At 45.8% G+C, this 21,581-nt stretch overlaps 2 protein-coding genes and 2 pseudogenes across 4 annotated transcripts; all 4 read right to left on the bottom strand.

The window, feature by feature from the left end:
* Positions 1-733: 733 nt before the first annotated feature.
* Positions 734-2,922, bottom strand: LOC123075200 (probable LRR receptor-like serine/threonine-protein kinase At4g36180; annotated as a pseudogene).
* A 1,258-nt stretch (positions 2,923-4,180) lies between these two features.
* LOC123080201 (uncharacterized) lies at positions 4,181-9,879 on the bottom strand. Its single transcript, XM_044503101.1, has 4 exons — positions 6,882-9,879; positions 6,608-6,814; positions 6,326-6,423; positions 4,181-6,230 (listed from the first exon to the last, which is right to left on the bottom strand). The coding sequence occupies exons 1-4, from the start codon at positions 6,996-6,998 to the stop codon at positions 6,137-6,139; spliced, it is 516 nt and encodes a 171-aa protein (XP_044359036.1). The 5' UTR covers positions 6,999-9,879; the 3' UTR covers positions 4,181-6,136.
* A 2,549-nt stretch (positions 9,880-12,428) lies between these two features.
* LOC123080200 (pentatricopeptide repeat-containing protein At2g36240) lies at positions 12,429-21,232 on the bottom strand. 3 transcript variants are annotated; one of them, XM_044503099.1, is made up of 3 exons: positions 19,789-21,232; positions 19,289-19,579; positions 12,429-13,820 (listed from the first exon to the last, which is right to left on the bottom strand). In XM_044503099.1, the coding sequence occupies exons 1-2, from the start codon at positions 21,167-21,169 to the stop codon at positions 19,536-19,538; spliced, it is 1,425 nt and encodes a 474-aa protein (XP_044359034.1). In that variant the 5' UTR covers positions 21,170-21,232; the 3' UTR covers positions 12,429-13,820; positions 19,289-19,535. The 3 variants fall into 3 exon arrangements, with proteins under 3 accessions (XP_044359034.1, XP_044359033.1, XP_044359035.1); XM_044503098.1 differs by having other exon boundaries at positions 12,435-13,820; positions 19,289-21,232; XM_044503100.1 differs by lacking the exon at positions 12,429-13,820 and having other exon boundaries at positions 19,005-19,579.
* On the bottom strand, positions 14,101-18,794 carry LOC123080199 (receptor-like protein 46; annotated as a pseudogene).
* Positions 21,233-21,581: the final 349 nt, after the last annotated feature.

The raw sequence follows: 21,581 nt of genomic DNA, 5'->3' as shown, positions 1-21,581 counted from the left end.
TACCTCAAATCATTTCTTCGGATCAGTACGGCCATCAGGAGCTGTCCATTTCTGTTTCACCATATGGCGCACGTCCGTCACCGCGCTCCTCTTTGCCGCTTGTTCACACGCTGCTGCTGATCGATCGGTCGTTTGCTGTCAATTAATTGTCGATAGACCTTCGTACCAATTGCATTTTTGTTCGTCTACTTCTTATTTGTTCCGAGATTTGCGAGATTTTCCTCCAGTTCAACGAAATTATGACAAGATGACTGGTACAAGATAATGGAAATACCAGTCCAGAAATGTGCAAATAAATATCATTGTCAAATCAGCAGTGCATATATGTACAGACTTAAGATTTTTCAAGCTGGTGATAACAAATTTGTTTGATTAGTACTTGATGTGACAAAACGAATACTTGGGCGAGGGCCAAGAAGACAAGACACCCAACGCCAACTTACAGATTCCTTATTACAGAGCGGAAAGATGCTTTCCTCACCTGGTTTCTCATGGCTCCAGCAGCACATACTTAAACAGACTTGTAAGAGTACATGTCAAAGCACCAGCAGATACACACAACTTGCTCACTGCAGTTCTTCTACAAACCAAGGAAGGGAAATATCACACACACACACACACACACACACACACACACACACACACACACCTTTACTTCAGCACCAAAGCGCGAAATGCGGCTGTATACTTTCTTGGTTACCTTGGATTGCATGTTGTCCACATGCTGGTAGAATGCACACCTCCAGGTCTTGCCGCGAAAAAAGAAGATGCCCAATACAGCCAGAACCCAAAGATGAACCCAGCAGCCACAAAGCAATACACCCACAACGCCTCTCTATCTTCATCCAGGCTTGTTTCACTTTGTGCCGGTGTCGAGGAGTTTATGCAGTCTTCCAACGGAAATCCGCATAGCCCAGGATTATTACTGTATATCGACGGATCGTCGAGTACCTGCAGCTGACTGCCTGTAGGTATCCTCCCTGACAGACCATTGCTCGAGAAGTTCAGCACGCTGATGCTCTTCAAAGCTGACAAGCTTGGCGGAATTTCCCCTGAGAGTTGGTTCCCAGAAAGGTCCAAGGACTCCAGCAGTACCAGATTGCCAATGTCTTCGGGAATACAACCTGACAGATGATTTCCTGATAAGTTCAGGTACCTGAGCCCAAGAAGGGTCGTGAGCCCCTTTGGGATTTCTTGTGAAAGAGAGTTACCAGATAAATCGATACCTGCCACGGCGCTTATCTGCAGACTGTAAGCATAGTTTACATTCTTCCAAACTATATGAATTCGCTTTCCAAAAAAGTCGGGGTCAGCATATATAATGCCAGGGCTTTCCTGTTCTTGTGCCATGGCAGTTAAATTCGTGAAATCGTCTGGAACAGATCCTGTGAGCTTGTTTCTTGACAAGTCCAATACCCGGAGCAAGCGAAATTGTAAGATCTCTTGAGGTATAATGCCACCGAACATGTTTGATGACAGTCGAAGAAAGTTGAGTTTAGGCAAACTCATGCTTGCCCAAGAAGGTATTGTACCAGAGAAACTATTGCCTCCAAGATCCAGAGCAACGAGGTTTATGCATTTCTTAAGACTCAGAGGAAAGGTACCTCTAAAATGGTTATTGGCTAGGAGCAGATAGTTGAGATTCTCTTGACATGTCCTTGAGAATGGAACTACACCACTGAAAGAGTTGCTGGACAGATCCACTAATCCCAAATTTGGCAAGTCCCAGAAACACTTGGGAAGATCTCCATGCAAGGCATTGCTTGATAGGTCTAGGAGGCTTAAACTAGTTAAGTTACAAAGTAAATCCTCACCCTGATCTGTCAGAAGCGTGCCGTACAGTTGGTTCTGACTGAAAGCCACGGTGCTAAGCCATTTTGGATGATCGCTAAAACATTCCCTTAGCTCTGCAACAATGTTGTTTGCCGTGAAGTCAACATACTGCAGGGTTGTGCAGTTTTGAAAGGTCTGATGGCGAATGCCGGTAAATCCATTGTATCTAGCATCGAGAAATCTCAGTGCTCCTCCAATGCAGACGGATGGCGGGAACATCCCGGAGAAGTTGTTCTTTGCAATGTCAACCATATTCAGGAGGCTGCTATTCCTAAACTCCAGGAGGATGTGGCCTCCAAGCTGATTTCCTGAAACATCCAGTTCCCGGAGATTTATCAAATGAGAGATGGTACCTGGTAGGTCCCCTTCCAAATAGTTATCTTGAAAGTGCATGTACTGCACCTCCGTCATGTTTCCGATCTCCATCGGGATGCTCCCTGTCAGATTATTATTTTCCAGGTCCAGCACACGGAGCTTCACGAGCATCCCAATTGTAGGCGGGATTGATCCAGTCAAAACAACCAAGTTGAGATTGAGATTCTCCAAACTCGTCAAGTTACCAATCTCTTCAGGTAGTGAGCCACCAAGCCCCAAACAATCCAGTTCCAGCACAGCAAGATGCTTCAGCTGGCCAATGGTCCGAGGAATGGCGCCCCTCAAAGACGGGTTGTCGAGGATCCGCAGCACGACCAAGCTCGTCAGGTTGCCAATCCCTGCTGGAATTGTACCGTACAGATCATTCCGGGACAGGGTGAGTTCCTCCATGTGGGGAAAGGCGGAGAAGTTGAGCTCGTCGAGTGTACCATTCAGCGTTGCACCGCCGAGGTTGAGCTCTGTGAGGTGGCCGGCCGAGTCGCAGGTGATGTACCTCCACCTGCAAAGCCTTGTGGAGTTGGCCATCGACCATGGCCCCAGGGACCGATCAGCGGCACCATCCAAGCTAGCCTTCCAACGCACAAGTGCCGCAGCTTCACGCTGGGCGGCGCATAGTAGGGGACAAGTGCAGGAGAGCAGGAGGAGGCCTACGAGATGGAGATGCTTCATGGTGGCTTAGCCTTTCGGGGCAATGGAGAAGTAAAGTGGGGCAAAAGATCCAATTTCTCGGCTTGGCAGGAGTGCTGCTTTGCTTCCACTTGACTTGCTGCGGAGGATATAAAACCTCTGGACAAGCCGGCCGGCCATTACAGTTGGACCTCGTGGTTTACAGGTGGCACATTCTCAATAGTAAATGGGGTACTCTCAGTTTAGATTAAGGAGATGCTATATGCTAGTAGTCCCCATGAGAATTGGAGGATAATATGAATCGTATTATGTATACAGTGTGTCATTATCAGGGTGTCGCTTTGAAGTCACGGCACTTGTTTTTTGAGCCTGTCAAAATGTAATATCTGGAGGGGTACGACACCTTCAAACGTGTTCGATGAGAGACCAAGAAACTCTGAGCCCAGGTAAGCTCCTGCTTACCCAAAATCTAGAGTGATCAGGTTTTTACATTTCTTACCCGCAAAAAAAAGGTTTTTACATTTCTTAAGCCCCCAAGTGAAGGTTCCTATGAATGTGGTTATTGGCTAGGTGTAGATAGTTAAGATTACTAGTAGAATGCCCGTGCGTTGCAACGGGCTGCATTGACTTCTTCTTTTTACTGTGAAAGCACTCTTCTTTTCTTCCTTTCTTCCTTCTCCCAACTAAAAATGCTTCTCCGAGTGATATGTGATGGATAAATTTACAACCATACTAAAATATCAAGAGCTAAAACCATATTTATTGAAGAATATTTGTACAACACATTCGACATGTTATGGCATGTGACAGATTGGATACAAATACAATGGTGACTTACCACCAAATGTCATTTATATTCCAAAACATGGTTGTTCTACCTACCTACAAGATCTGTCTCCCTCTAACTCGCTCCCCGCTCTAATAGCCGATTCATGAGCTGGTCAATCATTGTTGTTGTTGGTGATGACAGCGACGATGAGGAACCACAAGAGCTTTATGTTCTTGATCTCTTCCCTATGGTCATGTCGCCTCTACATTGTTCTTGATCCCTTCCCCATGGTCATGATGCCTCTACATTGGGTGTTGTTCATCAACGCCACCGCCGCGCCAACCACTTCCTATATAGAAAATAAAAATATATAAACTTTGTGTGCTGGGTTGGCTTGAATTTGAAATTATAGCCGCTTGAATTTGAAATTATAGCCTTGTAGGAGGAAAACTTATATGAAATGTGCTACAAAAATATCATCTTGTGTTGAAAACTATAGAAACAAGATCATTAATAAGGCCATGAGAAGACATGTGCAAAGCAACATATTACTAAGGTGTGATTTAAGGCAGAAAGTACAACATATTAATTTGCTCATACACATGAAGTGTGATTTAGACATAGATCTATTCAAGTCCAAAAAGAATAATGATGAACACTGATGCTATCATAATTCTAGTCACAACATCCGTTTAAGATCCAGGAAGTGAAAGGGATCGATCCAGGAAGCAAACATGTGTCGTTGATGATGGCCTAAGTGAAATAGTCAAAAGAAAATGACCAGTAACAATAGCCCAGTTCTCCTTCTAGCACCACGCGCAATGAAGAGGATCTGAGCTTGAAACATCAGCCTTGTTGGGTATTTTTTGTTGCAGCTGAGATCTAGGGGATTGCGAGCATCCTGCCTAGAGGAAGCCAGATCAAAATCTGCAATGTATAAAGGGAAACCAAAAATCATTAGAGGCAGTCTTAGAGGTGCAAAATCATCAAGCTGTGGATGCCATCAAAGAGAGACTTCTTGTCATCAAAACTGACAAGGTACAGCTTCCGTACTCACGCATCTTCCTCCGTTTAACTTTACTTGTTACCAACCCAAGTTATTTTAAAAGCTTTATTGGTATGCTGCAAAATCACACACATGTATAGAAATTACCATAACAATTTGTGTGGCATTCATAGAAGTTAGAAAAATAAATGCAAATCCAGTTTAGACACTTATTTTGATTTAGACACTTATTTTGGGATGGAGGGAGTATAAAATACAGTCACATTGATAAGATAATTTTTGCAAGGGAAATTTTGATCGATCGAGTGATCTAGGGCAATATAGCCATCTCCAACAAAACAGTAAGGAGTAATGTTTTACCTTCATATGTTCAAATGGACACTGCGTATTTATTGCTGCGAGTTCCTTCTGACAATTTTCATTCAGGTGTTTGAATATTGCTACAAATAAGCCATCTATGATATCACAAACCTATATACAAAAATCAGTACTTGGTCAGCATCACTTTAATAGACAAACTAAAGACTTGTTTCCTCCAAATCTTCCTTAGCTCAAAGTAGTGCTCCTTAATTTCCATTTCTACATCCAACCCAATAAACTCACACAGATGCATGTGGGTGTTTGATTTTTCTGCTCTAAATACGGGGCCAACCTCAAAACACGGCGCCCAAAGCCACCACAGATGCTCATCTGCTTGTATAATTGTGGATATTACGCTAAACAAGTAGACTGGCCATTGTACTCCAGCTTGAATGCAAATGCACCACCTTCCCTTGATCCACCAATCAACTTTGGACTGTGGATCCCAATAAAATTCTCCGAGAACAAAAACTCTATGAATTTCTGCATGTGTATCCAACAATCATGACATTTATGAACCAAAAGAAGAAAATAAACATGCATGATACAGAAATACATAATAAAATCTATCTGAATGAGATGCCACATGAATGTCACAAACATAAGCATAGTTTGGGCAAGGTGCGTTTAGCTGGTAGATGGAGATACTAAGATGAAAGAATGAACAGTGATGGGACCTGCTTTTATTTAATAATAACAACGCACCTGGTGCTAGCCGTAACAGCAGCATGCCTTACTGCAAGAATGATAACAGTCGATCGGTACAAAGAAGACAAATAGTACTCACGTTCTCAACATGGAATTGGATGATGAAGATTGCTTGATTCGCAGGTGTCCGCAGATCGATAGTTCAAGCATGTGTCCTGGAGAACACGTGCCAACACTACAGGTAAAAAAATTAAGCCGTGTGCCCGATACAATTGGCTTATGCCGAAAAACGCTCGGTTTATATATAAGCCGAGTAAAAGTCCCGGCTTACACCACAGGCTTACTAAGGACCGGCTCAAAACGTATAAACCAAGAGCCATGAACAAAAAGCTCGGCTTATATATATGCCGAGTACTTACAAGTGGCTCTCGGGTTAATAAAGAAACATCATGGCGGCCGGACGTTTAATGGCAGTGCCACGTGTCCCGTCTATATAAACCGAGGGCCGAGGACATGGCTTACTTATAAACCGAGAGACGGAGTGCACGGCACAGTTTTCCTATAAACTGAGAGCCAGAAAGCGCCGCACGGTAACACGTGATTTTCCCCAGCCTGTAACCATGGGAAGAATAAGAACCATAGAACAACAACTGAGCGCTTCCTACAAAGAGAAAGAAGGCAAATGAAATAATTTGCAACGGACGTACTTGTTCAGCCTTCTCAAATTCTGCTTCACTACTGGCTGCATCGTCCAGGTTGATCGGAAGTGTGGGGATCGACCTATTGATGCAGTAGCCTTCCTAACCTGAATCTCGACCCACCAGTCAAAACGAACACACAAACAATTGATCAGGCTAGGCACAGTATAACACTCAAACAAACCGAAGATGTAACAAGCATGCGCTTCACGTAAAAAATTAGACAACAATAATTTCGAAACAAATAAGAAACAAGCATCTAACATGGGCATGATGGCGTCGATGACTAACCTGTTGTGTGGTGGCCTTGAAGGGCTCCTTGGGGAGGGTGACGATGCCTTCGACATCGACGATGCTCTCCTTGCTGAGGGAGGCGGCAAAGTGCACCATCTGCGTGCTGACGCCGGCATCGACGCTGGCGACGAGCACGCACTGCACGGTGCTCATGCTCTGGCGCAGCACGACGAAGTCCATCTTCTTGCTGACCGGCCGCAATGCCTGCACGCACACGCGGATGAGCACGGAGCGGCCTCATCGAAGTCGCCGATGTCGGTCTAGGACCTACCGGAGATGACCTTGGACTGGATCTCCTCGACGGGGACATCGCCGTAGTTGGATGCGAAGGGGTCAACTTCCTCCAACAAAGAATGGCAGTAGAGAAAGAAAATGACATTGAAGGCATGCAGTGGCAGTTCTGCACCCCCTTCCAGACAACATCAAGCACAGAGTCGATGAGCTCAGCTCCGTCGGCTCAGTGCCCCTTTCCCCAGTAGAGATAAATCTGGTTCCACAGTGAAGCCCCGTGCATATATGAATGGAAACGCATAGCCGTCCTAGTCAGGCCCATCTCTTTCAAGGTGTTAACTATGGCCATCAATGTATCTGCACTACTATTCGTGACCAGACATCAATCTATCTGCATCTAAGGCGCCGTGTAATTAAGCTGGCATGCATTGCATAGCATAGTGCATCCGTTCATCTAGTGCCGATCTTCTTCGCCTCTGTCAGGAGAATTATGCCGAGGAAAGAATGAAAATAGGAGACATGGTCGCTCATCTTTGTAGTTTGTACGCGCGGGGCACGAACCTGCCGCAGGCTGGAGGTCGGTGTCGTCATAGCGGCCGGTCGAGTCGATGCTGTGCTCGTCGCAGACCATCTCCCAAAATTTGGAGCCGATCTGGTTACCGCACTTGCCGCCCTGGATATGAAGGATTGTAACCCGTCCGTCCTACGGCGACGGCCCTGCATCTGGAGACTCCCGACTTCCCGAAGGCAGTCTTGTGGCGGCCCTGCGTGACTACCCCAGCGCGCGAAGAAGGGGATCATGAGCAACTGTTGCAGATTAGGGTACGTGCATTGCCTGGATCGGGAGGAGGTGGGATGGATCGGGTGAGTTTGACAGAGAGATGGGCGGTGGTGACGGCGGGATCCGGGCCGGCCTCCCCCGACGCGAATACGTCGTGGTGCTCGGGTGAGATCGGGAGCAGCATTTTCTATCGTGGGGGTGGGGAATCGGTTTCGACTCGAAAAACCGGTGGGAGTGGTGGTGGTGGGGTGGAAGGGGGACGAAAAATAATCGAACGAAAATTAGCCGGAGTATGAGGCTACCAACTCCATTAGAAATTAGGAATACTAGAAGATTTCCACAGGCAGTGGCGAGTCCAGTAAAGGGGCTTCAAAAGGCTCTAGCCTACCCTCCAAATATACAAAAAAAATTACTACTACACGTCCTAGCCCAGCAACCCAGTCTCTCATTCTCAACCAATAAACACCAACAGCCCACAGGCAAGTAGCGGACAGCACAACACCAAATATATAGAAGCAATCTGGCAATTTTGAGCTTATTTGAAGAAAAGGATTAAGAGATAATGACTATATTTTGCTAAATAAATTGAAATTTTGGTTAAAATTTTGATATACTTTTTTAAGAGAATCTAGCAAATACGTCATGTTTCCTGTAGTAATCTAGGAAAGTTTTACCTTGTTTGGAGCAAAAGGACCAGGAGATAGCGACTATATTTTGGTAGATAGATTTCAACTTCCGTTCAATATTTTTTATTAGCAAGAACCTAGAAAATGACATTAATAATACATATGTTTTCAGTGGTACTCTGGCAAAATATTAGCGTATTTGGACAATAGGATTAGGAGATAATGCTTTTTTTTACCGAAACGCCTTTTTCTCTTCTAAATGACGTTAGTTTTCTTGATGTTAACTTTTTTTTTGCGAAATCTTCTCGTTGTTAACTTTGAGCCCACCCTTCATTTTCTTCCTGGATTCGCCACTGTCCACAGGGGAGGGTACTTTTTTGTTGTTGCAGGAAACAGAGGAGGAAACCTACCCAGTGCTAGGCAGAGCCGGTAGTCTGCAAGTGGGCCCACGAAGGCATTGGGCTTATCTGCCTCTACTCGCTCTTTGGAGAGGGACAAAAATTAACTGACTGTCACTTCTTCCTCTGCCTTACACCACGTACGGCAACTCGCCTGAGGCAACGGGGGCATTACAAATTTACAATCACAATCCTTTCAGATGCTAACTTCACCATATCTTCTCCAACACAATTTGACAACTGATTCAACAGAACTTATTCATTTTTACGCCACACAATCAGAAAGTAAATGTTGCCCAGTTCATCTGAAAAACCTGTAGGTTTCAGCGCCACACAACCTGAATAACGCCATGCACACCAAAGTACTAGCAAGTACTTTTACAGCAAACCAACGAGGAAGGGAAATACGGTATTAGACATGATCGGCATTGGCGTGTATGCTCGCAACATTACTCCAGAGCCACACGGCGCACTTCATCATTCAGAGCCGTTTGCCCAGAATCGCGACATACAGCTACACATCTTCTTGATAACCTCCGCTTGCATGCTGTCCACATGCTGATAGAATGCACACCTCCAGGCCTCGCTGCGGAACAAGAAGATGCCCCAGTACAGCCAGAACCCAAAGATGAACCCAGCAGCCACAAAGCAACACAACCACAGGGCCTCTCTGTCTTCAGCCTGGCTCACTTCATTTTGCGTCGGTGTCTGACGAGTTTACACAGTCCTTCAATGGAAAACCACATAGCCCTGGATTATTGCTGTATATTGATGGATCGACGAGCGTCTGCAGCTGGCTGCCTGTAGGTATCCTCCCTGATAAATCATTGGTCGAGAGGTTCAGAGCGCTCATGGCCTTCAAAGCTGCAAAGCTTGGAGGAATTTCCCCTGAGAGTTGGTTCTGTGAAAGGTCCAAGGATTCCAGCAGTACCAGATTGCCAATGTCTTCGGGGATACAACCTGACAGATGATTTCCAGATAAGTTCAGGTACCTGAGTCCAAGAAGGGTTGTGAGCCCACCTGGGATCTCTTGCGAAAGAGAGTTGCCAGATAAGTCGATACCCGCCATGGCTGCCTCCTGTAGATTGTAAACACGACCCGCATTTTTCCAAATTATTTGAATCTGCTCTGCCAGCTTTGAGCCCTTATCTTTTTTGGTGATGGATGAGGTCACAAGGGATATACAAGGAGATATCCCATGATGTATGCTCTTTGCGGATGATGTGGTGCTAGTTGACGATAGTCGGATGGGGGTAAATAGGAAGTTAGAGTTATGGAGACAAACCTTGGAATCGAAAGGGTTTAGGCTTAGTAGAACTAAACCGAGTACATGATGTGCGGTTTCAGTACTACTAGGTGTGAGGAGGAGGAGGTTAGCCTTGATGGCCAGGTGGTACCTCGGAAGGACACCTTTCGGTATTTGGGGTCAATGTTGCAGGAGGATGGGGGTATTGATGAAGATGTGAACCATCGAATCAAAGCCGGATGGATGAAGTGGCGCCAAGCTTCTGGCATTCTCTGTGACAAGAGTGTGCCACAAAAGCTAAAAGGCAAGTTCTACAGGACGGCGGTTCGACCCGCAATGTTGTATGGCGCGGAGTGTTGGCCGACTAAAAGGCGACATGTTCAACAGTTAGGTGTGGCGGAGATGCGTATGTTGAGATGGATGTGTGGCCACACGAGGAAGGATCAAGTCCGGAATGATGATATACGAGATAGAGTTGGGGTAGCACCAATTGAGGAGAAGCTTGTCCAACATCGTCTGAGATGGTTTGGGCATATTCAGCGCAGGCCTCCAGAAGCTCCAGTGCATAGCGGACGGCTAAAGCGTGCGGAGAATGTCAAGAGAGGGCGGGGTAGACCGAATTTGACATGGGAGGAGTCCGTTAAGAGACACCTGAAGGATTGGAGTATCACCAAAGAGCTAGCTATGGACTGGGGTGCGTGGAAGCTTGCTATCCATGTGCCAGAGCCATGAGTTGGTTGCTAGATCTTATGGGTTTCACCTCTAGCCTACCCCAACTTGTTTGGGACTAAAGGCTTTGTTGTTGTTGTTGTATTTGAATCTGCTCTGCATATAGGAACTCGTCATGGTATATGAAGTCAACGGTATTTTGTTTTGCCATGCTCGTAAAATTCGTAAAATCGTCTGGAATTGGTCCAGTGAGCTTGTTTTTTGACAAGTCCAGTACCTGGAGCCAGCGGAATTGTAATATTTGTTGAGGTATGATGCCATAAAAAATGTTTGATGACAATCGGAGAAAAATGAGTTCAGGCAAGCTCATGCTTACCCAAGAAGGTATTGTACCAGAGAAGTGATTCCCTCCAAGATCTAGAGTGATAAGGTTTTTGCATTTCTTAAGACCCAGAGGAAAGGTTCCTCTAAAATGGTTTTCAGCTAAGTGTAGATACTTAAGATTGTCTGCACATGTCCTCGATATAGGAACTACACCACTGAAAGAGTTGCTGGACAAATCCATGAATGCCAAACTTGGAAAGTCCCAGAAACACTTCGAGAGACCTCCATGCAAGGCATTGTTTGATAAGTCTAGGAGCTTTAAAGCAGTATAGTTACAAAGGAATACCTCGCCCTGATCTGTGAGAAGGGTGCCATATAAGTGGTTCTGACTGAAAGCCATCGTCTCAAGCTGTCCAAGATGCTCCTGAAAACAGTCCCTTAAGTCTGCAACCATGTTGTTTGCCGTGAAGCCAGCATGCTGCAGGGTCGTGCAGTTTTGAAAGGTCTGTTGGTGAATGCCCGTAAATCAATTGTGTCCAGCACTGACAGAAGTCAGTGCTCCTCCTACACAAATGGACAACCCAGAGAAGTTGTTCATCTGAACATCGACCGTGTCCAAGAAGCTGCTATTCCCAAGCTCAGGGGCAATGTGGCCCCGGAACTGGTTCACTGATAGATGCAAATACTGGAGTTTAATCAAATGAGATATTGTACCTGGTAGCTGTCCTTCCAAATAGTTATTCGAAAAGTACAACTCCTGCAGTTCCGTCATGTTTCCAATCTCAAGCGGGATGCTCCCTGTCAGATTGTTGTACCTCATGCTCAGTGTGCGGAGCTTCGTGAGCATCCCAATTGTTGGTGGGATTGATCCAGTCAAAGTAACAGAGTTGAGATGGAGCTCCTCCAAGCTCGTCAAGTTACCAATCTCTTCAGGAAGCATGCTGTCAAGCCCCAAACCTTTCATTTCCAGTACAGCAAGGTTCTTCAGCTGGCCAATGCTGCATGGAATGGCACCCCTCAAATATGGGTTGAGTATGATCTGCAACACGACCAAGCTCGTCAGGTTGCCAATTCCTGCTGGAATTGTGCCGTATAGACCATTCTGGAACAGGGTGAGTTTCCCCAGGTGCGGGAAGGCCGAGAAGTCGAGCTGGTCAAGTGTGCCATTAAGACTGACGATGGTAAGGTCGAGGCTTCTGATGTGCCCGGCCGAGTCGCAGGTGATGTGCGTCCAATTGCAAAGGCTGGTGGAGTTGGCCAACGACCATGGCCCAAGGGACTCATCGGCACCATCCAAGCTAGCCTTCCACTTCACAAGTGCTTCAGCTTCACGCCGGATGTCAGCTCTCACCGGCGCGGCGGCGTGTAGTAGGAGATAAGTGTAAGAAAGTAGGAGAAAGCATAGAGAATGGAGATGCTTCATGATGGCTTGGTACGAATGGTGCTTCACTGCCGCAGAGGATATAAAACCTCTGGATGAGCCGGCCGGCCTGCCGGCCGTCCATTTACAGTGGTCGTCTGGTGGATCTCCTGGTTTACAGATGGCACATTTTTAGTAAATGGCGTACTGTTAGTTTAGATTAAGGGCAACCTACATGCTAGTTTATTATAGAGGGCTGCCCATAATAAGAAGTAAATGGCATACTGTTAGTTTTGATTTAAGGGCAACCTACATGCTAGTTTAGTTTAGATTAAGAAATTACAAATGGCATGATGTATGCATGTGTCACTATCCTTCTATCAGGGTGACACTTGGAAGTTATCATGGCACACACGATATTTTTATCAACTTTCCAGGTCTGAGACTATAATGTATAGCCCAAAATGTTAATCGATACCTAACATGGTGAAGACAATAAGCTATCAATCCGGTGTCCACGATTTAAAGACCTTTGTCCTAGGGCAGCAATCCAGGCTTTAGTTGCAGGTGTATGCGCCCACATAAGAAAGCCCAAAAAGAACAGAAAACTACTAGCACATATGGCAAAACTATTTTAGAATCCCCAGGCTAAGCAGGATTGGACGGCAATCCAGGTTAGGACTCAGGAGCACCAGGAGACAACACGGTAAAACCGAACGTGCCGGCTCAGCATAAATTGCACAGTCACAGACAGCATGGCACCAACACTTGTGCTGGCTCCATGATGATCATCATCCAGTGTGCGGGTCCCTTCAAATGGAGGCGTACCAATTGCCTCCACAGGCACCAGGCCTACCACCAAGCACCTACTGGTCACCGGGCTATCACTTTGGCGAGCTGGGGCCTTAATACAACCACTTGGTTTAGGATCTTCTTAGCACTCTTTTCTCAATGAATTCCTTTATTTCAGTTACTTACAGTGAGGATTAATTGGTTTTTCATTTCACTGCAAATTAATTTATTTTATTTTGAACAGAGTGCAAATTATTTAACAACAGGAATATAAGTTGTGCAGACTTGACATGAATAAGCCCAATATCATGGTACGAAACAGAAGCAACCGGTCTATGGTTACTATGTTATGGCAAATTTTATTCATTGTTGCACTAAGAAAACAATATCATGGCCGCCCATATATTACTGCAGGGAGTTTGCTCTAATCACCCAATTTGAAATACAATGACAACAGTGTGCCTACTGTCATTAAAGAAACCAGCTGATATGTTTGAGAAACACTGTGAGTAAAATAATGTTACTAAAAAGGCATATAGAAATTTTAAAAAAATTGTTCATGACAGTATCATAAGTACACAACTTCTTACTTCCCCTAATAGTCAAGGTCTATGCAATACAATGAGAGTGACTGATTATTGGGGTACAAGATCAGCACAAGAACAAAATGATCTGCATGCCCATTTCTGAAAGTGCTTAAACAGGATCACTAACCTTGTCGACCTTACCAATCCAAACATAAATCAACATCATGTGAAGAGGCTTCCAGCACTCCGTTGAGACCTGCAAAATTATCTTATATAATTAGTGTTCTTTGAACATTTCGTGCATACTCATCCTGTCAGGTATTCTCATCAACTGAATGCTAGAAGTGGATAGATACGTAAACCTTGAGAGATAGCACACTGTAGTTTTTCCTATGTGTACAGTCTCGATGTAGTATAACACGAAAAGTCACGCAGACAAGTGGAGTATAATACTGGCGACTGCGGAAATAATAAATACTCCCTCTGATTTCAGATTTGAACTAAAACCATGACACTTATTTTGGATCAGAGGGAGTAGAAGGGAAGGGGCCTATGTACACTGAGAGGTGAGAGCAGTATATGTGGCCGGAGTCAGGTGTGGCAGATATGGACTTAGCCCAGCAGAGCATATATGGATCCCGCTGCTCTATGGCTCGTGGCCCGTTGAACACTATTAACTGAAGACAAGAAAAAAAAAAACTGCAGAAAAGTTTCCATCTCACTTTGTTCCTCTTCCTGTGTATCTATCTTCTTCTCTCACGCCGGAGGCAACAGGGCCATTGCAACCAACAGTCCTTTTCAGATGCTACGATCATCAGGCTTCTCCCGGACCAGTAATCAGAACCGAGAGCTCACAACCTACCGGTCTGGCAAGCGCCTTCATCTGCACAATCAACACATGCCTGCATCAAGTGCGGGCCGCTTTGGTTGACCAGGTTGGCAAGCAGCCAGCAGATTTGACGTAGTATGCTTCGGTTTCCTTTACCATTGAGAGCTAAAAACGATCTACCATTCCTATATTTTCCAAAAACTTCACAAAATGGCTGCACAAGATTAGTTCAAAACAGCATGTCTTACTGTTACAAAACAAGCTACAGATTCAAAATTATGACAACCGATTCCAGAGAACTCATTAACTTCACTCCAACCAACCTTAGCTGCCACACAACCAAAAAGTAGAAGTTGTACAGTTCATCTGAAATCAGTAGGTTTCATAGCCACAAAACTTGAAGAACGCCATGCACATACTTTAATACAACCAACAAACAAAGGAAGGGAAATACTCCTACAGAGTACAGACATGATCTGCGCGCCCCATTACTTCAACACCACATAACCGCACTTCATCCTTCAGAGCTGCTTGCCTGGAAGCGCGACATGCAGCTGTACATCTTCTTGATTACCTTTACTTGCATGTTGTCCACATACTGATAGAAAGCACATCTCCAGGTCCCGCTGCGAAATAAGAAGATGCCCCAGTACAGCCAGAACCCAAAGATGAACCCAGCAGCCACAAAGCAATACAACCACAATGCCTCTCTATCTTCATCCTGGCTTGCTTCATTTTGCGTCGGTGTCGACGAGTTTACACACTCCTTCAACGGGAATCCACACAGCCCAGAATTGTTGCTGTGTATTGACGGGTCATCAAGCGTCTGCAGCTGGTTGCCTGTAGGTATCCTCCCTGATAGAGTGTTGCTCAAGAGGTTCAGCACGGTCATGCTCCTCAGACCCGCAAAGCTTGCAGGAATTTTCCCCGAGAGTTGGTTACCTGAAAGGTCCAAGGATTCCAGCAATACTAGATTGCCAATGTCTTCAGGAATGAAACCTGACAGATGATTTCTAGATAAGTTCAGGTACCTGAGTCCAAGAAGGGTTGTAAGCCCATTAGGGATACCTTGTGAAAGAAAGTTTCCAGATAAGTCGATACCCACCATGCCTGCTACCACAATAATGTAAACATAATTGACATTCTTCCAAACTATTTGAATTTGCGGATGCGAGTTGTAGCCAGCATCTATATAGTTAGTGTATTTCTGTTCATGTGCCATGCCAGTAAAATTCGTAAAATCATCTGGAACGGGTCCAGTGAGTTTGTTTTTTGTCAAGTCCAATAGTTGGAGTTTGTGAAAGTGTAATATCTGGAGGGGTATGGCACCTTCAAACTTGTTTGATGACAGACGGAGAAATTTGAGTCCAGGCAAGCTCCTGCTTATCCAAGACGGTATTGTACCTGAGAAATTGTTATCTCCAAGATCTAGAGTGATCAGGTTTCTACATTTCTCAAGACCCAAAGGAAAGGTTCCTATGAAATGATTATTGGCTAGGTCTATATAGTTATCCTCGAGTACGGAACTACACCACTGAAAGAGTTGCTGGACAGATCCATGAGTTGCAAACTTGGCAAGTCGCATAAACACTTGGAAAGACCTCCATGTAAGGCATTGTTTGATAGGTCTAGGAGGTTTAAATCAGTGCAGTTACAAAGTAATTCCTCACCCCGAGCTGTCAGAAGCCTACCATACAGCTGGTTTTGACTGAAAGCCATGGTTTGAAGCCATCTTGGATGCTTGCTAAAACAGTAACCTAGCTCTGCAATAATGTTGTTTGCTGTGAAGTCAACATCTTGCAGGGTTGTGCAGTTTTGAAATGTCTGATGGTAAATGCCGGTAAATCCATTGTATCCAGCACTGACCATAGTTAGTGCTCCTCCTACGCAAATGGATGGTGGGAACAATCCAGAGAAGTTGCTGTTTGCCACGCCGACACTATCAAGGAGACTGCTATTCCCAAGCTCAGGGAAGATGTGACCTACCAGCTGATTTCCTGACAGAAACATATACCGTAGTTTTACCAGATGAGACATGGTACCTGGCAGCTGCCCTTCCAAATAGTTATTCTGAAGGTATAGGTTCTGCAGTTTTGTCAAGTTTCCAATCTCCATTGGGATGCTCCCTGTGAGATTGTTGCCTGTCAGGCTCAGGAAGCGGAGCTTCATGAGCTTCCCAATTGTTAGTGGGATTGATCCAGTCAAAGTAACCAAACTAAGACGGAGCTTCTCCAAGGTCGTCAAGTTACCTATCTCTTGAGGTAGCGTGTCGTTGAGCCCCAAATCTGATAGTTCCAGTACAACAAGGTGCTTCAGCTGGCCAATGCTGCCTGGAATGGCACCCCTCAGATGCGGATTGCTGGTGATCTCCAACTCGACTAAACTCAACAGGTTGCCAATCCCAGCTGGAATTGTGCCATACAGACCATTATCGTAGAGCATGAGTTTCTCCATGTGGGGAAAGGCGGAGAAGTCGAACTCGTGAAGTGTGCCATTCAGTCTTGCACCCTCGAGCACGAGCTCTGTGATGTGCCCGGGCGAGTCGCAAGTGATGTACGTCCACCTGCAAAGGCTTGTGGAGTTGGCCATCGACCATGGCCCAAGGGACTCATCGGCACTGGCCAAGCAAGCCTTCCACTTCACAGGTGCTTCAGCTTCACGCCGGATGCCGGCTACCACCGGCATGGCGGCGAATAGCAGGAGACAAGGGCGAGAGAGTAGGAGGAGGCCTAGAAGATGTAGGTGCTTAATGATGGCTTGGTACGAATGGTGCTTCACTGCCGCAGAGGATATAAAGCCTCTGGACGAGCCAGCCGGCCGTCCATTACAGTGGTCGTCTGGTGGACCTCGTGGTTTACAAATGGCACATTCTCAGTAAATGACGTACTCTCAGTTTAGATTAGGGAGAAGCTACACGCTAGTATTTTATAGTCCCCATGAGATTAGGAAAATACAAATCGCATGATGTGTGCATATGTCATTATCAGGGTGACACTTGGAAGTCATGGCACACATCATGCTTAACTAGAAATTATAAATATTTTTCAACTCTGATACTGGACCATATCACCACCAATATATTGGCTGATATCTAATATGCTCTTTGCCACAAAAAAATAATATGCTGAAGACAATAAGCTACCAACCAGATATTCATGATTTAGAACCTTGCTCCTAGCCTCCTAGAGCAGCAATTCAAACTTCATTGGCAGACACTGTGTCCAAAGGACAAAAAGGCGGAGAATGGCTAACTAAGAAAAAAACATTTTTAGAATTAACTTGCCAAAAGTAATTGGTATTGCAAAATGGTTATTTGTTGAGGTCAAAAAAACAAGCATGCATTACTTCATAGTTGTTCTAAACAGCCAATCTGGAGAGCAAATACAATGACAACTGTGTGGGTACTGTCATTTGAGCACCCAGCTGACATGTTGAGAAGCAATGTGGGTACTGCACTTGAAATATTGCATAGATATAATGTCACTAAAAGGACATTATTAGTGCTAAAAAATTGGTTCATGATAACACGATACAGTATTGATCTTCGATAAATAAATAAAATGACAAATTCTCCTGTTGGTCAAGATCCATAAAATATATTGAAGAAGATGGCCAGTACTGTCTTCTAATTTGGGGACAAGTAAGCAGAAGCAGTGGTTTATTTGCAAGCAATATTAGTTCCCCTGGCTTATCAGCTATTCCTCAGAGTGCTTAAACAGGATCACTAACCTTAGTGGACTTGCCAATCGCCCAACCCAACCATGGTTATCTTGAAAGGGAAACAACCCATCAGCTTCTGTAACATGCTGAGAGCTTATCTTCGAGTGTGTTGTTCAGGCCCATGAAATTATCTTCTTGTATAGTGTTTTTTTATCATTTCGCAAATGCCTCGTCTTATCAGGTCCGCGATTCAATTGAACGCTAGAAGTCGAGGGATATGTAGCTTTCGGGAGATGCCATACTATGGTCTTTCCTATATCGACTTGCCATGTATTATGACACTCCAACTTATGCAGTTATAATACCTAGACTCCAGACATATGAAGAATTACAGTAAGATATAGCTCCTTTATGAGACTATTCATCTCTACCTTATGGTTATATGTCCTGTCCAAAAATTATTCAGCCCTCCTAAGTTTGCAGATGTTAAATCACCAGATTGGATGAGTCATTCTCTATCAACCAGATCTATTAGAGTCTAAACAAACGAGCAGAACATCCTTCCAAACACTGAGCTGTTCTTTTCAAACAGCACAATATATCACATAAATGAATAAACAAGTGTGATTGCATTTCAAGTACTACTGGCCAATGGACAGAACTGATACAACATTGCAACCAACTTTGGTTATATGGAAAAAAAAAGATACTGATTTATCAATATGAGAAAACATGGGTTCTTGCTAATGGAGGTTATGACTTGTCAGATCTAGAACTATTGCAAATATGTCTGAAGCTCGGTATTCCTTAACAATGACGTCGATTCATAATTTACCAGGATCGATAGGAGAAACACCCAAGAAAACCCTAACCTTTTAGTGTCTTGCTTACTAGGAGTCCAAGGAAGTGAAAATTAGGGATGCAAAGGAGCAACTCAGAGAGCCCAAATGTAAGTAAGTATATCTAAAGTCAACCTTGTGTTAATTTCAAATGGGGAATTGCACTCAGTAGACTTTAAGAACAGTTATATGCGGGCTGGGCGGGTTGCCCGATTGCATCCTTGACAAAGTAAATATAGATAATGTAGGAGGACAAACAAAACAGTGAATCACATAACTGTTCACAGATACCAGCAGGCCAACACAACAACTAATGACATATTAACAAAGTAAGAAGTGATTCAACAGCACAAGTAATACTAATCTTGGGATTAAAGGGCGTCGTCAAAACAATACCTCATTTCAAGCCTTGGAACTTCGCATGAAATTATGAAACCGATGGCCTCATGTACCCCATGTTTTGCTGTACGCTGCAAAAGTCTGTGCACATGAACTCCAAGCAGAAACTCTCTGACATCTTGCAGTTTGATGCATCCATGTGGCCAATGTTTGGAGCATACACATGCCTAGAGGAGTTCACTCGTCATTGCAGTTTGATGCTTCTGTCAGTGCAATTATGACCACCGCTCGTCTCAACTGTCATCTATCCGACTATCCCTTGTTTTGTTTTATGTTCCTCCAAAGTCTCTGCACATGAATTCCAAGCACAAACTATGTGACGTCTTGCAGTTTGATGCTTCCATGTGGCCAAAAAATGTTTGGAGCATACACATGCCTACAGGAGTTCACTTGTCATTGCAAAGATCTCCGCACATGTAAGCTATCAAGAAGCCTATTGTAAGCCACAATGTTTGGTATAAACCCTAAATCAAGCATTTCATCCAACACAGCCTCACCTTCCTTCACCCTTCCCTGCCTGCCAAAGCCCTGCACCAGCATGCTATATGTCGCAGCATCGGCTGCAAAACCCTTCTCTTTAGTCAGAATCCTCAGCCTGTTTGCATCAGAAATCATCCCAGCTTCACAAAATGACTCAATTATACAGTTACAAGAAATGGTATCCGGGACAATCCCCTCCCCAACCATCCTTCCCATCAACCGGCACACATCATCCAGCTTCCCAGCCTTCATCAAGCACTCCAAAACCGTTACACCAGCAGGGACACTTAAGCAGCATGCCCTATTCCTCTCCAATACCAACTCCACTATTTCTACTGCTTTGTCCACCCTTCCAACATGGCACAGGGATTCAACAAGATCCAAGCAATCAAACCCTTCCGGAACCACCGCATCCACCAAAAACTCCGCAAACACCTCGGCTGCCTTCAAAGCCTCGCCTCCACGGCACAACCCACCAATCAAAATCTCCATGGAAGCAACCGACAGCCCGGCCCCAAGCTGCAGCATCTCATAAGCAACCTTAAGGCCTTCCTTATACCTGCCTTCTCTGAAGAACCCGCGCATAAGAGTATTGAAGCTCACACCAGTCGGCGCACAGCTCCGGCGCCGCATCTCCTCGAACCACCGCATGGCGGCATCGACGCCTTCGACGCGGCAGGAGCTGTTGATGAGTATGTTGAAGGTGTAGGCATCCAGTGCGACGCGGTGGACGCTGGTCATCTCGCCGTAGAAGCGGATGGCGTCGTCATGGCGGTGGAGACGGGCGAGGGCGTGGAGGATGATGTTGTAGAACTCGGCGGGGAGGGGCGAGTCCGCGGCGCGGCGGAGGGACGCGAGGGCTTCGGACGCCGCGGGGATGTCGCCGGAGGTGGCGAAGGCGAGGATGGCCTTGCGGAAGGTCGGGAGGAGATCGGGGCAGGCGAAGATGGAGTCGTCGGCGCAGGGGCAGGGGCGGGAGAGGACGAGCTGGAGGAGGCGCCGCAGCGAGGGGAGGCGGCGGGAGGCCGCGAGGCGCGCGGCGAGGAGGCTCGTGAGGCGGTGGTCGGGGCGGAAGGCCGAGGAGGCGTCGGCGGCCGCGAGGAGGAGGTGGAGGTCGAGCGGCGCGAGGCGCGGGTGGTGCCGCGCGCGGCGCAGGAGGCGAAGGAGCGACGTCGGGGACGAGGCGTGCGCGGAGGGGAGCGCCGGGAGGGGGCTCGGCGGCGAGAGGTGGGAGACGGCGAGCGGGAGGAGCGGCAGGGTGGGGTCGAGGGGGATGGAGGCCGGTGAGGTGGAGATTTCGGGGGTCTCCTCTAGGGTTTCGATCTCCGGCGAGATGAGGCGCTGGTGCTTGGAGATGATGGAGGGGAGCTTCCGCGCCAGGCGGCGGGAGGCGGCCATCGCCGGCTGCGAGAGGGAAGGGGGGAGAGAATCAGAGGAGAGGAGTGTGTGGCCGGGTCATGGGCTTAGCCCACAGGCAGAAATGGATTTGTTTTCGACGACAATCCACCGGAGAAGCCCAGATAATAGTACGAATGCTATTCAACTTCAAATTTTCCCTCTGAAAAATACATTTTCACATAAAAAATTCCATTGTGAGCTGTTCTAAAAAATCCAGTCTGGTTGAGAAATCATTGACCCAATCAAAACCATGATCAAATTCAAAATTGAATAACTCATTTGAATGAGAAAGCTCGTTGAGAATTGACCCAGTCAAAACCATGAACCAAATCTAAAGTTGAACACCTCAACTGAATAGAAGGATTCCAAAATTAGGGAGAATAGTGAATTAGAAGATTGATAGACCCAACTA

This window comes from Triticum aestivum, chromosome 3D, assembly GCF_018294505.1.
Source record: "Triticum aestivum cultivar Chinese Spring chromosome 3D, IWGSC CS RefSeq v2.1, whole genome shotgun sequence".
Lineage (NCBI taxonomy): Eukaryota > Viridiplantae > Streptophyta > Magnoliopsida > Poales > Poaceae > Triticum > Triticum aestivum.
This window is presented reverse-complemented; position numbering and strand designations above follow the sequence as displayed.